The sequence below is a fragment of the Leptonotus elevatus genome, chromosome 7 (genome assembly GCF_054856555.1).
Source record: "Leptonotus elevatus isolate MCC_2025b chromosome 7, RoL_Lele_1.0, whole genome shotgun sequence".
In the NCBI taxonomy this organism is placed as follows: domain Eukaryota; kingdom Metazoa; phylum Chordata; class Actinopteri; order Syngnathiformes; family Syngnathidae; genus Leptonotus; species Leptonotus elevatus.
Window position 1 is genome coordinate 19,393,866 of NC_141245.1, and position 14,105 is coordinate 19,407,970.

A 14,105-nucleotide genomic window follows, 5' to 3' on the forward strand; every position below is an offset into this window, starting at 1 on the left:
TTTTCAAAAAATATGTCCACTGACAAATGGACATGAATACAGCTGCGTATTTATGAAGAAAAACATTTTGAAAACTGATATTTTCAGGGGTGTTGATAAACATGGAAAGTTGGAAGCACCAGATTATTTAAATCAAGATAGAGAGGAAATAGTTTTCTCTCTTTTTGTGCGGTCTCGTTTTAGGAAGAGAAAGTTGGCATACAATGAATGAAGCGACGTTTTCCGTGTCTAATCTTAAAAAAAGAAATTCAAAGATCAATCCCTAATTTGTCATTTGGGGTTGTAACGCGTGGTGGTTTGAACCTTCGGCAAAGACGGGCGTTGTTGCCAAAAGGAGCAAAGACGTGCCCGTGTTACTTTCCACATGCACTCACTTTATTTAGTTGACAAAAAAAATTATTTCTCTGCTCTACCACGAGTTACTGGAAGAGCGAAGCGAACTTGTACACGTGACCGTTTACGACCATAAAGTGTACTGAAAGATTTGACGGCATAACAAAAGAGGCGCCACCATGTGGCGTCATACCGTACTACAGACTATTACAGGGTGATGTCTGACATTTTCTAATATTAACAGTCAGTCATTACCTTCTTTTTGCAAGTAATTTCTTATTTCTTTTTTTTCTTTCTTGTAGACAACAACATGGCAACCAGTCATATGCACTTAGTGGTTTATTTAGCTTGCTCGTGAATATTCATGAGGCTTGAAGAGGCAACGATATTGGGAGTTGGCATCTCGGTGAGGTCAGCGCGAGTTTGAGTTGCGGGGGCATTCGTGCATGCGGTAGGCGCACATGTAGAAGATACCTACAACAAAATAAAAATACAAAAAATAAAAAACACTTCAAATTCATGATGATGATGAGGAGGAAGAGGAATACCTGAGAAGAAGGTGAGCACCACGGCTACCCAGCCCATGATGTAGGACCAGGAGAAGCGCCAGCTCCCGTAACGTTTGCCATAATAGTTGACCGTCACGCCCGTGTACACCGCCATGGCCAGCAGCACGAAGAAACCTACACGCGTACAAAATACCAAGGCAATATTATGTCAAAACCAAGAAAAAAAAGAAATATTTTTTAGACCCCCCCCCCCCCCCCCCAAAAAAAAATCGCATGATTTTCCCCCAGCATTTTTAAGAATTTTTTTTGTTGTTGAGAAAAATCTTATGGTTTTGTGAAAGAAATTATTTGAATATTTAACAAAAAAAGTCTCTGTGTGAAAAAATCTGATTTTTTTTCTCTCACAATTACCTGAAAATCGAAATATTTTGAGGATAGAAATTCAAGTGAAATTTAAATAATAAAAAAAAAAATCTGGACTGAACTGAAAAATATTTTGCTGAGAAAAAAAATTCAAAATTCAAAAAGAAAAAACTTTGCAAAAAAATCGTGTTTTTGTAAATATTTCTGGGGAAAAATATGAGAAATAAAATACAGAATATGCTGATCTAAAAAAAATACTTCTCAGAAAAAGTTTGCAATTTTTGGAGAAAAAAAGTAAGTAGTAGTAAACTCAGCTAAATCTAAAAAAAATTAACAAATGCATTTTTTTCTGGGAAAAAAATGTGAATAATTTTTTTGGGCAATGATGTGTACATGTATTTTTGTGAGGAGAATCGGAATAATTTGATATATATATATATATATATATATATATATTATGAGAAAAAAAATATAACATTTCAACAAAAAGTCTCCAAGAATCTGAAGAGTTGATTCTAGGAATTGTAAGTAAACATCTTTTTACTGTATTTTAATATGCATACAGTATATTGGCCGGAGGGATGTTTTATGGCTCACAGGAGATGAAGAAGAGGATGCCGGCGGCAAAGGTCTTGTCAAAGCCATCGAAGGAGGAGTAATGGATGAAGGCCATGACGCCGATGACGATGCCGATGAAGCACGCCAGCAGGGACAGGATCATGAAGGCCCGCGTGGCGTCCCAGTACGCTGCCAACCGCAAAAGCAAGTCATAACTTCCCAATCCCACTCACCAGCAATCAAAAAAAATGAAATCAAATCAAAAAATCGACCGATACTGATATCTGGTACGCTTATAGCAATTCTTGTCGTGGATGTCGTGACATGCTGTAGCCTACCCAGGGCTGGACTGGCCATCTGGCATACAGGGCAGATGCCCGGTGGGCCGACGTATTTTGGGGTCAATACGGTGCTACTTCATTAGTATTTCAGTCTATTTTACCCCAAGAGAGGGCGAAATCGAAATTGTCAGGGCCGATCTTTTGGGTCCCTGGCTGTACCTAATAATTTGTTATGATACACAAATGCAACCTTACCAATGCTGTCCGTGTGTGTCATGCATTTGCCAGGCACGCAGTAGCGCCACAGGCCCTGGTGCATGTAGTTGCTGGAGTGCCGGTATTGCATCCAATAGTCGGTTGCCGTGGAAACGATCAGGAGGATGTTGCCCACTCCGGCGCAGAACAAGCCGCCTCCCATGAAGCTGTACATACTGGCACGCAAAATATACAGTATGCATACATGTCTGTCAAAATGGACTGTCGTCTTTATCGGGTGAAAAAAAGAAGGATGCGCTCATTTCAAATAAAAAAAGACACGAGAAAGAAATTCATCTTCAGGGCCGCAGCTAACGCACAATTTCATTGGCGTGACCCCCAAATGGCCGTTTCTATTACTTACACGATGATGAGATTTTTTTGATTAAATTTTCTTCAGACACTAGATTCGATGTGCAAGCAGGATGAGGTGAATGTGTGGTTGCTCTTCTCACCTGCCACGCGTTGCTTTCCTTTCCCAAAGCGAAGTGGAGAGCCGCCGTGATGATTCGACGCGCACGCAGACGAGGCGAGTGTGGCCCGCAAGCGTCGTGAAAGTTTTGTTTGCCGGACGGAAACGCGCAACAATGCGGACGCGACCAATCACGCGCGCGCCGTTTTTGTTGTCGGAGGGAATCTGCTGAAAACACAAAACCCTCGAAAGGTAAACGTGCTGACTGTGCGCTTTCCTTTCAAACGGCAACAAAAAACTTCCAAGGACAATTGATGGCCACTCAACCAAACTTATTTAGTGCTACTTTCACTTTTTTTTTTTTTTTAAGGTCAGAAACCATTACTACTTCGGTGATTATTATTATGATTTGGGTAGGGTTCCAAGTCAAATTAGGGTTAGGCCTTCAAATTAGGGATAGGCTAGAGTTTCAAATCAGGAATAAGATTTTATACTATGAATTTCGGTTTCAAATTAGGATTTTGTACTAGGATTAAGGTTTGAAATTAGGGTTTTAAAATGGGGTTGAGGTTTCAAATGAGAGTTTTAAACTAGGGTTGGTGTTTCAAATTAGCGTTTTAAAATAGATTTAAGGTGTCAAAATATGGTTTTATGAGAGGTTGGGGTTTCAAAATGAGGTTTCAGAGAAGGGTTGAAGGGTTTCAAAGTAGGGTTTTAAACTCGGGTTAATGTTTAAAATTAGGGTTTCAAGTTTGGATTAAGGTTTCAAAGGTGGATATTAAACTAGGTCTACAGTTTCGAAGCAGGGTTTTAAAATAGGGTTAGGGTTTGAAATTAGGGTTTTAAAATAGAATTAGGGTTTTTAGTTGAAAATTTCACAACAATGAAATGCATGATAAAAAATAGTTTGAGAAAAACATAATACAATGCTTTAAATGTATATACATGATATGATGTTTCAAGTATAAACACATTTTCCAAAGAAATAATATTTTCAGAAAAAAAAAGAAAAAAAAAGATTTTTTTTGTTGAAAATGTTCAAAGAATAAAAACATTTGGAAGAAAAGTGGTATAGAAGAAAGCATTTATATTTTGATTTATAAAAGCATTTTCAGGGGAGGTTATATATACTTTGCAAGCTAACCTAGCATTTCATAAATATTCAAATGAAGTGAATAAAAGCACATTTCCACAAAGACAGCAATCTTTCAGAATTTTAAAAATTGATTTATTAAAAATAATGAATGGATCAAAGCCAGTGGTGATGTACAGGGGTGTCACAGTACAGTATTCACACACACGCGCACACCAACGCCAACTCACATCAACAAGTACACACACATGCGTTCACACTTTACGAACACTTCCTCAGCGATACATTCAAAAATCTTCTTCACGATATCGTCGTTGCTTTGACAAAAAACGAATTTTGTCTCTCCAGCCAAAGCTCCCGTTTTCATCAACTGTACTGCAGCTGGCATGACAAAACTGGAAGCAAACATATTTACATAACATTGAAATGAGATCCAATTAGGGACATCCCGCATCAACTTTATGATTGGGTCCTTTTCAAAGCAACAATATGAAACTATTATTATTATATCATATAATATACATATTATCTATAGTCTTTTTGATATCTTAACGGGAATTGCTGTATGTAAGTTGTCCCCAAATGAACAAACGTATAGAACATTGTTAAAATGAGAATCAACAACATTTTCCACAAAATAACAAAGTACATTGTTTAATTAATTTTTATTTGGAATAGATTCTGAAATAACTTTCAATGTATATTTCTTTATACATATATATTCTTTTATTAAATTGTCCACGAATCTGATAGATAAATCAAATTAAGTTGGTAACAATTTAAATATCGGCATCTTATTTTATTAAAACATTTAATTCATATATAGAATATGAAATTAATTACCAAATAATTGAAATTTGAAATGAGAAAAAAATCTACTACTGTATTTATTTATACAGTTGGGAAATCCTTGTATAAAGTAATGTAGTTAATCAAAAATAAATGTAATTAATTAGAATTTAATAGAAAATAACTGTTTATGTCACAAATAGTAAATATTCATTCTTGTTTCATGTTTAAAATATGCATTTATGTAATATTTCCCCCCCCCAAATAAACAAATACCAAATGAAAATCTTTGAAATTTCCAGTAATCTTAATGTTTATTTTACAAACATATTTATGTATTTAAAATAGATTTGATTAAATGGTCCAATAATTAACAAATACACTAAATAAATATGAAAGTTTGCGCATAAACCAAAAATATTTATTATTATATGACTGTAGAATAATAGTTTATTTCACAACCAAATACATGTATTTATTTAAATGTTCTTGTCCCAGTCAGTTACCAGGGGTGCAATTCCCATTTGGGACACTAGTGGGCGCTGTTGCTTTGCAATAGTTTGATTGTGTTGCTTGAATAAGTGGACAGAAAAGCACAGGACAAGCCTGACGTGCTTGTGTGTGAGTGCGTGCGTATGTGTGTGTAAATAGCAGCATAGGATTACAAATGCAAGTAGAGAGCACACCATCACTGTTGTGGCCTCCTGACTTTGGCACAGTCAATGCAAACATTAAACACATACACACACACACACACACACACACATGCACACACACGCACACACCTGTCACTGTATTGTAAATGTGCAGTTTCATGGTGGCTATTGATTAGCATTATGTACACTTTATTTTTATTTAGATAATCCAGTCTGGCTGTAGGAATGGTGAGAGGGTGCCGTGGATTGAGTCTGGATATTTTACACACAGCTTGGATGTGAAGTCTTTTTCTTTTCTTTTTTTCCCCAATTTATCAATGAAAGGCTCACAAAGACGGAACTGGAGAAAGTGTCGGCTCACATGAGGTTCTGGAAGGAAATAAAAGTAGCAAAGTTAGCGATGCTAATCTGCGATATGTACTGGAAGCTTGTGTTAGTGATCTTGCATGGAGATTAACAGGTTTTTTTCTTTGTCTTTGTTGCTAGACAAACTTTACACACATTAACTCATTCACTGCCATTGACGGCTATAGACGTCAACAATTCATTTGAACTATTTTTATTAGTTTCACATTTTTTTCCCACTTTTGTCAACAACAGAACAGACATAAAAGAGTTAACGAGTGAAGTCATGTGATTAATTACAATTTAAAAAATTAATTGCCTGATGCCCCTAACCCTAATTTAAAAAAAGAAAAGATTATTAAAAATTATGGGCGTCAGAAAATATTTTTTTTAAATTGTAATCAATCGCAGCATTACTTCAATAGTTAACTCACGATTCATCAAAACAATTATATCTGTTCTAAATGTACAATAAAAAAAATCTAGGTTTTCATACTCCTGTTAACAAAAGTGGAAAAAAATGTGAAACTAATAAATAGTTCAAATGAATTTTTGACGTCTATAGCCGTCAGTGGCAGTGAATGCGTTTTAAGAATGTTTGCAGAATGAAGAATGTCTAGCAGTCAAAGCAACACGATTTAGTTTCTGGGTTCTTGAATTAAAATCTTAACTGGCTGCTAAACTGTTGTTCAACAGAAATTTATTTTTTCACGTTCCTTGTTACTAAGCAGATACTAGGAGACACATAGAATTAACTCTATAAAGCCTGAAGCATGAAATGTATGAGAGAAAATTCGGATTCTTTGTAAATATTATTTTAATTGGTCCTTTTGAACAAACAATTTTTTTGAAAATCAACTTCCACATATGACTTTTGATTTGTGTCATATTTGATACATCCAGTCACAACGCTTTAAAATTCGCAATTTATAACTGTCAAAAATAATAATATAAAAATATAAAAAATAATTTAAAAAACATATCAAACATATAAGTATTTCAAAAAATCCAAGTATAGCTCAATTGGTGCGATATTGCAAGGTTGCTGGAAAAGCCATTGGCTGGGTGATACTGCCCTCTAGTGGAAGCATGTGTCAGATCATATACGTCAGGGGGAAAAAAAAGATTATACTCATGAAATAGAGGGCTCGAAATGTCTTGTATTTAATATGATATGTTTGGCGTTATAGGGTTAAAAAAAAATCTCCTTCCTGGTCCTTGTTGCTAAGCAGAATAATCAAAAATCTATTTAGTTTCATCTCATTACAACATAACAGAATCTGTCAAACAACGTTAGCTCATCAAACCATTTTTGTTCATGTTTTTCCTGCCCTTTGTTGCTTATCAGAAACTTTCAACATCATTTACAATTTTAGCTATTATGTTTGTTGTCAAGCACGGCAGAACATAATTAGGAAATGACAAGACTATGTCTTTCCTAATTGGGTCAGTGGTGTGTATAGCTAGCAGCTAGGTGGTTAGCGCATGATTACCCGGTCCTTCATGTGTCCAGAAGCTGGCGATCGGGAAAAAACGCCGCCGAGCGACCCGTAGTCTGACATCTGGTTTGACGACCCGTACTGGATTACATTCTCATCTGGAGATGACAAGCGGATCACTTTATTTTATTTCTACACATATACAGTATATAGGTTAAACCCTATGTGATTGTACGGACCCCCCCCCCCCCCCCCCTCCAATCCTGATACGTGGATTGACATGACAATCACATTAAAAGTCACCCAGCTGTTGCGTTGTTATCTTGACAGCCACCTACCCTGTGACGACCATTTTGTGGCTGCTCTCCGGTGGGGGGAGGTACGCCCGTGGCTTGCGAGCGTGGCAACGTCGGCGGGAGGCTGCGGGGGGTTCCCAATGGCCGGAGGGGCCGGAGGGGCCGGAGGAGGGGGCAGCTCTATGGCCATGTGGGAAATAAACACCATGCTTAGTTATAACTGGTATTGGGGAGAAAATAGGCCTGAGGGAGGCAGATGGCTGCCCCCGTGGCCACAGATGGCCTTTGTTGCAATTTAATGCTTAACACTTATATATCACCTACTTTATGCAGACTATGTGCAATATATCCGGTGTATATGTTTTCAACGAATGCTTCTAGACTTTTTAATCTGGTTTATGTGGTAATGCGTCCATTTCATTTTGTATTATTGTATCCATTTTCATTCTGAAAATAGAACACATTCCCTCCCAGCCATTTTCACTGAAGCAACCCCCTTCGCTCCCGGCCGTTTTACCGGATCTTGCAAGGTTTACAGAATATTGTGTTCTATTGCTATAAAAACAGGGAACCTACCAAAAGAAAGAGTAGAGTCTCTTCTTTCATCAGGGGAAAAAAAGCAGCTATAGCTAAGTTTCATCATTATTCACAAATCTGTTTAAAACAAGAGTTTTCTTTGCAACATGGCCCTGGTTGATCTTTTATACTCTGCTGCCACCTGCTGGCCCGATATCGGGATGCGCTGCATGTGGTGTCAACACGCACGGCAGGATTATCTGTTAATATTATAGTTTGCGTGTCGGCGCATCCTCGCGATTGTCGGGAGGGGAAATTCGGGGTTAAAATCGGGTCAATTCTCCTGCCGTGGGAACCAGGCTTAACAGTTTTTAGCGTGTGGCCTACTGTATATATCGACACTGATCTCTTCTTTTTAGGAAAGTGCAACATCAATAGAAGGATGCAGACAAGTTCAACAGTAACAGTTAGTGCTTTGACGCCATATGAAGCCCAGGAGAGGCTATTTAAGATGACTGGCTCACTCACGATAACATCAGCATTTGTCCGTCTTATGATTGGCTGTTGCAAAGTTGGACTAGCAAAAAACACACAAAGCAATTAGTGTGTCGAAGTGCTGTCATGTTGTGATTCTGGCACAAGGTGGCACAGTTGCATGTTGTTATATTGTGTTTTTACAAAATGTTGATAGATTCTGTAATGAGTCCTCGCCGAAGGGGCCAGTGTTCTAATGCTCTTTGACTGCCCTACTACTGTTGTGTCTTATTATTTTTTTCAAGTTCTAACTACATTAGACTCAAGTGTCATGATGGTGCTAAGGCTGGTAGACGGTTCATCATCAGGCAATTTCGAAAAGAAAAAAAAACTGGGCCAGATTGAAGACAATGCTACAGAATGCGTCATACCTGCTTGGCTGTGCGGCTCCCGTCTAAGTGTTCCATCCTTGGGGGATTTCTTCTTATTCCTGCATCTGTGCGCCAGAGCCGCGGGGCTCAAATCGCCGAGCGCGGCGGGAGATTGTCCTGACAAGAAAGCGTGGTGATCACCCTCAAGGATCGGAAGAGCTTGAAAAATAAATGTGACACGATTTTTGGCTCACGTGAGGCCCGATTCCAACTGACCTTTGTAGAGGCCGTCGCCCCTCAAGGTTTCCGCCCAGCGGCTGCTGCCGTGGTGCGACTCGGCGGTTTTGGTGAACAGATCCGGGTTGGACTGGGAGCAGTGGGAGTGCTGACGGGCCAGCAGGTCCACGTGCTGCGGACGGGGACTGTCGCCGGGGTTCAGCGCGTCCCGCTGAGGGGAGGACGTGGCCGAGCGGGGCGGCTGGAGGGCGGCGGAAGATTCGTCCATCAGGTAAGTTCTGGCGGGCAGCGGGGGACACCAGTCGTCCTCGTCCTCCCCGGAGCTACGAGACAAGGATGACACACAGAAGCATGAGTCGACTGAATATTCATGACATCTAACAAGTGCCTTTTTCTTTTTCATATTTTAAACATAATGATGGTCATAAACGGGATGATTTAACCTACTTTACTGGTAAAGAATGATTTCTGTGATTTGTTAGCATTAGCATACAGTCGGCTAGGTGCTAAAATTTTTGTCATGATCACATATTTTATTGGATCCCCAGCTACATATTTGTTCATCTTCAATTTTGTAACATGTATTAAAAGGTATCTGTTGACCTTGTTTTCAATTCTACACAGTCAGAGCCCAGATAGGTGTTGCCCACTCTTTTAAACCAGAGTAATTCCATAAAACACGTTCAAGTTTTTCAATGTATGTTTCGATAAGAAAATAGCATTCTATAATCTTGTATTTTATAAGAACAAAATTTGTACTCAAATAGGAGTACTGTTAGTTTAGAATGATGGGAATCAAGTCAAAGTAAAAAGTAGTCATTTAAATAATTATTTGAGTATGAGTAAAAAATAAATAAATAAATAAAAAGTACTCAGAAGGAAAAAAAGGTACTCAAGTACTTTTTTTTTTGTTAAGTAAAAATAACTCAATAAAATCGAAATATAGAGTTCGCCAGTCCGCGAGCTGGCGGACTCAGTAACAGGGGTTAATTTTCACAAAGAACGCTGGGGTGACGACCGGGGCCTTCCCCCGCTGGGCCTGGGGTTCGGGGGTGTCGGCCGCCCTCCGGTGCCCCCATCTCCCCCTTCTGCCCCCGGTGTTCCGTCCTTCCACACGGCGGGGGGTGGGGTGGGCGCGGCTGCCCTCTCCGCTCCGCTGTCCGGCCCCTCTTCGGCGCCGGTGCCTGGGTGCGGGTGGTCCCCGGGGGCTGGGGGTCGGGGGTTGGGGGGCTGCCGGTTGGTCGGGGTGGGGTCGGGGGGGGGGGGCGGCTTTGTTGGGGGGGGGCGGTGGTGGGGGTTGCGGGGTGGGGGGGTGCTGGGGGTGGGGGGTGTCTGGGGGATTGGGGGCATGGGGGCGGCTGGGGCTGGGTTGGGGTGGGTGGCGGGGGTGGATGGGGGGCGGGGGGTTGTGGGGGGGCGGGGGTTGGGGGCCGGTGGGGTGCCTGGTGGGCCTGCAGTGCCCCGTCCTGCTGCGTTGGGCCGGGGGCGCGGGCCGTGTTGGGGCGGGGGGCGCTCCTGCTCCTGGGTTTGCTCTCCGGCCGGTGGCCCTGGTGGAGCCCGGGGGTCGTCCTTTGGCGCTGCCGCGGCCTGGGGGGCCCTGAGGTGTTGCGCTTGCTCTGTTCCGGCGGGGGTCGACGGCTCCCCTCTTTGGTGGAGATTTTCATGCATGCCAGGTCCACCACACCAGCATCTACCGAAACTCAGACACAATCTGTTTCCTCCTCAGGTTATTGAATCGGTGGAGGCTGGTGTCTCGGATCTCACGCGGCTTCGTCTGTCCTTCCTTCCTTTTCTCGGTCTCTCCGTTGGTCTCTTGAGGCCTCCCTGATTTTATGTTTTTTGGATTTGTTGGGGTCTGGATGTTTCTTGGGCTGGGGAGGAGTTCTGGTGGGGGGTGTCTGGTCGGTGCTGGATTTCACCTTCCTTGGTTTTCTTCGGTCCCCTCGGGTCTCCTGGTGTTCGATTTAGGTGAACGGTATGAGATTTTTTTTCTAATAGGTTTTCTGGTGAGCTAACAAACACACGCACGCACGCACGCACGCACACACACATACTCACCCACACACACACAAAAAAAAAAAAATGTATGTATGTATGTATGTATATATGTATGTATATATGTGTATATATATATATATATATATATTTAAAAAAAAAAAAAAAAAAAAAAAAGAGCAATGATGATGACATTTCCGAATGAACAATACTGAGCTCTTAAAGAAGAAAAAAAATAAATAAAAAAAAAAAATAAAATCGAAATATACAAAATTAGAAAAATATCACTTAACATGCTAAACAATAATATCAGACAATAATAATCATATAAGTGTACCAAATATGGTACAACATGAACAGCGCTCCCAATAAAGGCACACACAAACAAAGGGAAGACAGTATAAAATAATGTAAATAAAATCGATTTTGGGACATTTAAAAATCAATTCTGAATCGTACTAAATGAGAATCGATTATTTAACTTAGCAGTCTCCAAACAAACATTTCCATACAGTTGCTTCCATTCCAAAGTACCACGAGCACTTTTGTGACCAACACTGTCAATGCCAACAGGCTCAATTAAAACGTGGGACATGTCAGTGCAAAACATAACAAATTAATTCATGCTGTCAGATTACGGTTCATGCCATCAGTAAAGACACGGCACGGTCAGAGCGGCCCTGCCCTGCCAGGCCGTTATGTCTGCAATCCAACCTGTCACACGCGGTTAGAGGAGACGCACAACACTCCGGAAGCACAGAGCGCCGCCTGCAGACACCGCCGCATGTTCATTTGCTAAAGCGGCACTCACTCCAAAAGTTTGCATGGAATAGTTAGACACGCAGATGTTGTCAACTTGAGTCTTGAAATGAAATGAGACTTTTGCAGTCGCCAATCCATCTATTGCCGTTAAAAAGCGACTTTTCCAAAAATACTCAAGTAAAGAGAAGATTGATAGCCGTCTCACCTGCGCTGGTCCTCATGGTCCGCCTCTGGGCGACGTCCGTCCTTGTTGGCAGGAAGAGGAAGAGACAGCACGTCCACCCAGGTGAGAGGCGGCGGCGGAGGCGTGCACACCGACCCGGTGGATCTCTGCTTGGCCAGTTTCTCTACCGAGAGTACAATTATGACAACATGCTTCAGTGAACACTTCAGTCCACTTGCTTCACCTGTCACAGCATGAAGGACACTAACTCATTAGGATTTTTTTTTCTCCCCAGCTTCGAGGACCTTCAAAGGGAGGGAGACATGCCGATACAACGATACTTGTCATTTAATAGTTTTTTTATTTGGTGTTTAATTTGCAACACTTATTCCACAACACGGACTTCCGTGGTGGATGTCACTTAAAATGAGAATAATTGGACAACAGGGTTACCGCAGGTCATTAAAATTCATTAAATGGACTCTGCAAAAAAAAAATTTTTTTTTTAAATGGCATTAACAAGGATTTGATGTCCAGAAGCATTAATTTTAAGTTAACAATGAACAAAATGGGCAGGAGTCCACAAGTTCCTTCTTTTTCCAATTCATTTAGTATTAATTTTAAAAGAACAATGTACAACATGAAATGCTAATGCAATCTAGAGGCAGAAAAATTATCTCAAAATAAATCAAATGGACAAATCAATGTTTTACATTCATTTTAACTCTATAGTACTGTATATCTTTTTTTAAAACTTAGAATTATTTTATAAATGACTATAATTTTTTTTATGAATGAAGTTACAACTATACTTAAACATATTTGTCAACTTTTAGGTTAATTAACAAGGGTATGAAAATTTTTATTTCAATGTAAATTTAAAACGGATATAGAATAAGCAATATTTTTTTGCGATTAATTGTGAGTTAATTGTGGAAATCATGCCATTAATTATGATTTAAAAAAAATTAACCAACTGATAGCCAGGCAATGTAAGAATGTGGGTGTGCGTGTGTGTATATGCAGCTGGACGTGGGCATTCAACTGGTTTTAAACTGGATTAAAAAAACAATATTAAATTCGATTTGCTGATACCTGCAGAAACGCTGGATTAATGTGTCTTTCTGTGTCTTTTTTCACCCCAATTATTGTTTCACATGGACTACTGCTGTGGATGATGTCACACAATCAGCTCATATTGTGAGACCTCGAAAGGTAACATGCTTTATTTTTTACTTTTTTTGTTTTGCCTTGTCTTATTTTTGCGACACATACACTGTATATCATCACTTATCAACACTAAGGTGTACTGTTTTGATGTTTAAAATAAATAAATAAATAAATTCAGATACACATTACCCCTGCATGACTAACAAGGCTGAGCATTTTGTTTTATATTAACTATCAACTTATTATTGCACTAGTAAAGAATGTTAAGTTTCTTGAGCTGCAATTCTTCAAGTGCAAAAAAATAATAATCAATTGAATCGAGTTGGGTGTTTACAAACAAAGCTCCTTATGAGTGAAAAGCATGGATTCACCGATGCAAGGACATGCTATTGTAATGCTGTCCCTCGGCAGAGTATCCTGTTTAGTTGCCATGGCAGCAGACATTTACGTAACCAATACATTGTGCAACCTTGTTAAGTCCTCATCATGCTCCAGTAACAAAAGATGACAAAGGAGCAATTAATTCACCGCTGCTCTTCTTGGAGTAGTGCAGCTTGGCGTATTCGGAGGTGGAGTGTCCAGACCGGATGGTCCACTGGTCCAGGTCCTGCTCCACAGCCACCAGGCCACTGTTGGACAGCGCCGGGCTGCTGCTGTACGGGTCGGGCCCCTGCTTGTAGGAGGCGCTGGAGTAGGTGTCGTAGTAGCTCAGCAGGTCTTCCTCGGCCGCCGCCGCCGCCGCCGCGTTGATGGTGCTGTAGATGGTGCTGTAGATGGGACTGTCGCTGGACGCCATGTTGCGCTTCTCCGAGTGGTGGTCGGCCATACCGACAGCTGCGCGGAAATGTGGAACGTCACGCCAGAACGTCACATGCGGACGTGTTTACTAACCGTTGTAATATTTCTCGGAGTCGAGTTTGCCAGAGCAGCAGTTGATGGAATCTTTGCTGTCGTGGATGAGGTTGGGAGTGGGCCACGAGTCGGCCAGCCACGGGAAGTTGCCCATGTTCGATCCCAGCATGCCGGGCCTGGAAGAAGAAAAAAATAATAATACATGAATTAAAATCAATACATATAATACTCACCTA

General features: G+C 40.7%; 2 protein-coding genes across 6 annotated transcripts in view; both read right to left on the bottom strand.

Moving 5' to 3' along the window:
• Positions 1 to 659: 659 nt before the first annotated feature.
• On the bottom strand, positions 660 to 2,896 carry lim2.3 (lens intrinsic membrane protein 2.3). Its single transcript, XM_086080661.1, has 5 exons — positions 2,755 to 2,896; positions 2,300 to 2,475; positions 1,803 to 1,952; positions 882 to 1,016; positions 660 to 807 (listed from the first exon to the last, which is right to left on the bottom strand). Exons 2-5 carry the CDS (start codon positions 2,472 to 2,474, stop codon positions 746 to 748), a joined length of 522 nt encoding a protein of 173 aa, XP_085936787.1. The 5' UTR covers position 2,475; positions 2,755 to 2,896; the 3' UTR covers positions 660 to 745.
• A 1,021-nt stretch (positions 2,897 to 3,917) lies between these two features.
• Positions 3,918 to 14,105, bottom strand: part of LOC147171409 (roundabout homolog 2) — a 57,018-nt gene continuing 46,830 nt past the window's right edge. For 4 of the 5 annotated variants that reach the window (XM_086080363.1, XM_086080365.1, XM_086080367.1 and 1 more), the window contains exons 18-25: positions 13,909 to 14,045; positions 13,546 to 13,851; positions 11,890 to 12,034; positions 8,967 to 9,250; positions 8,751 to 8,867; positions 7,372 to 7,509; positions 7,088 to 7,191; positions 3,918 to 5,618 (exon numbers count right to left, since the gene is read on the bottom strand). In XM_086080363.1, coding sequence (XP_085936489.1) covers positions 5,607 to 5,618; positions 7,088 to 7,191; positions 7,372 to 7,509; positions 8,751 to 8,867; positions 8,967 to 9,250; positions 11,890 to 12,034; positions 13,546 to 13,851; positions 13,909 to 14,045 — 1,243 coding nt within the window. In that variant the 3' untranslated portion in view covers positions 3,918 to 5,606. The remainder of the gene's footprint in view (positions 5,619 to 7,087; positions 7,192 to 7,371; positions 7,510 to 8,750; positions 8,868 to 8,966; positions 9,251 to 11,889; positions 12,035 to 13,545; positions 13,852 to 13,908; positions 14,046 to 14,105) is intronic. The other variant, XM_086080364.1, reaches the window with a different exon arrangement.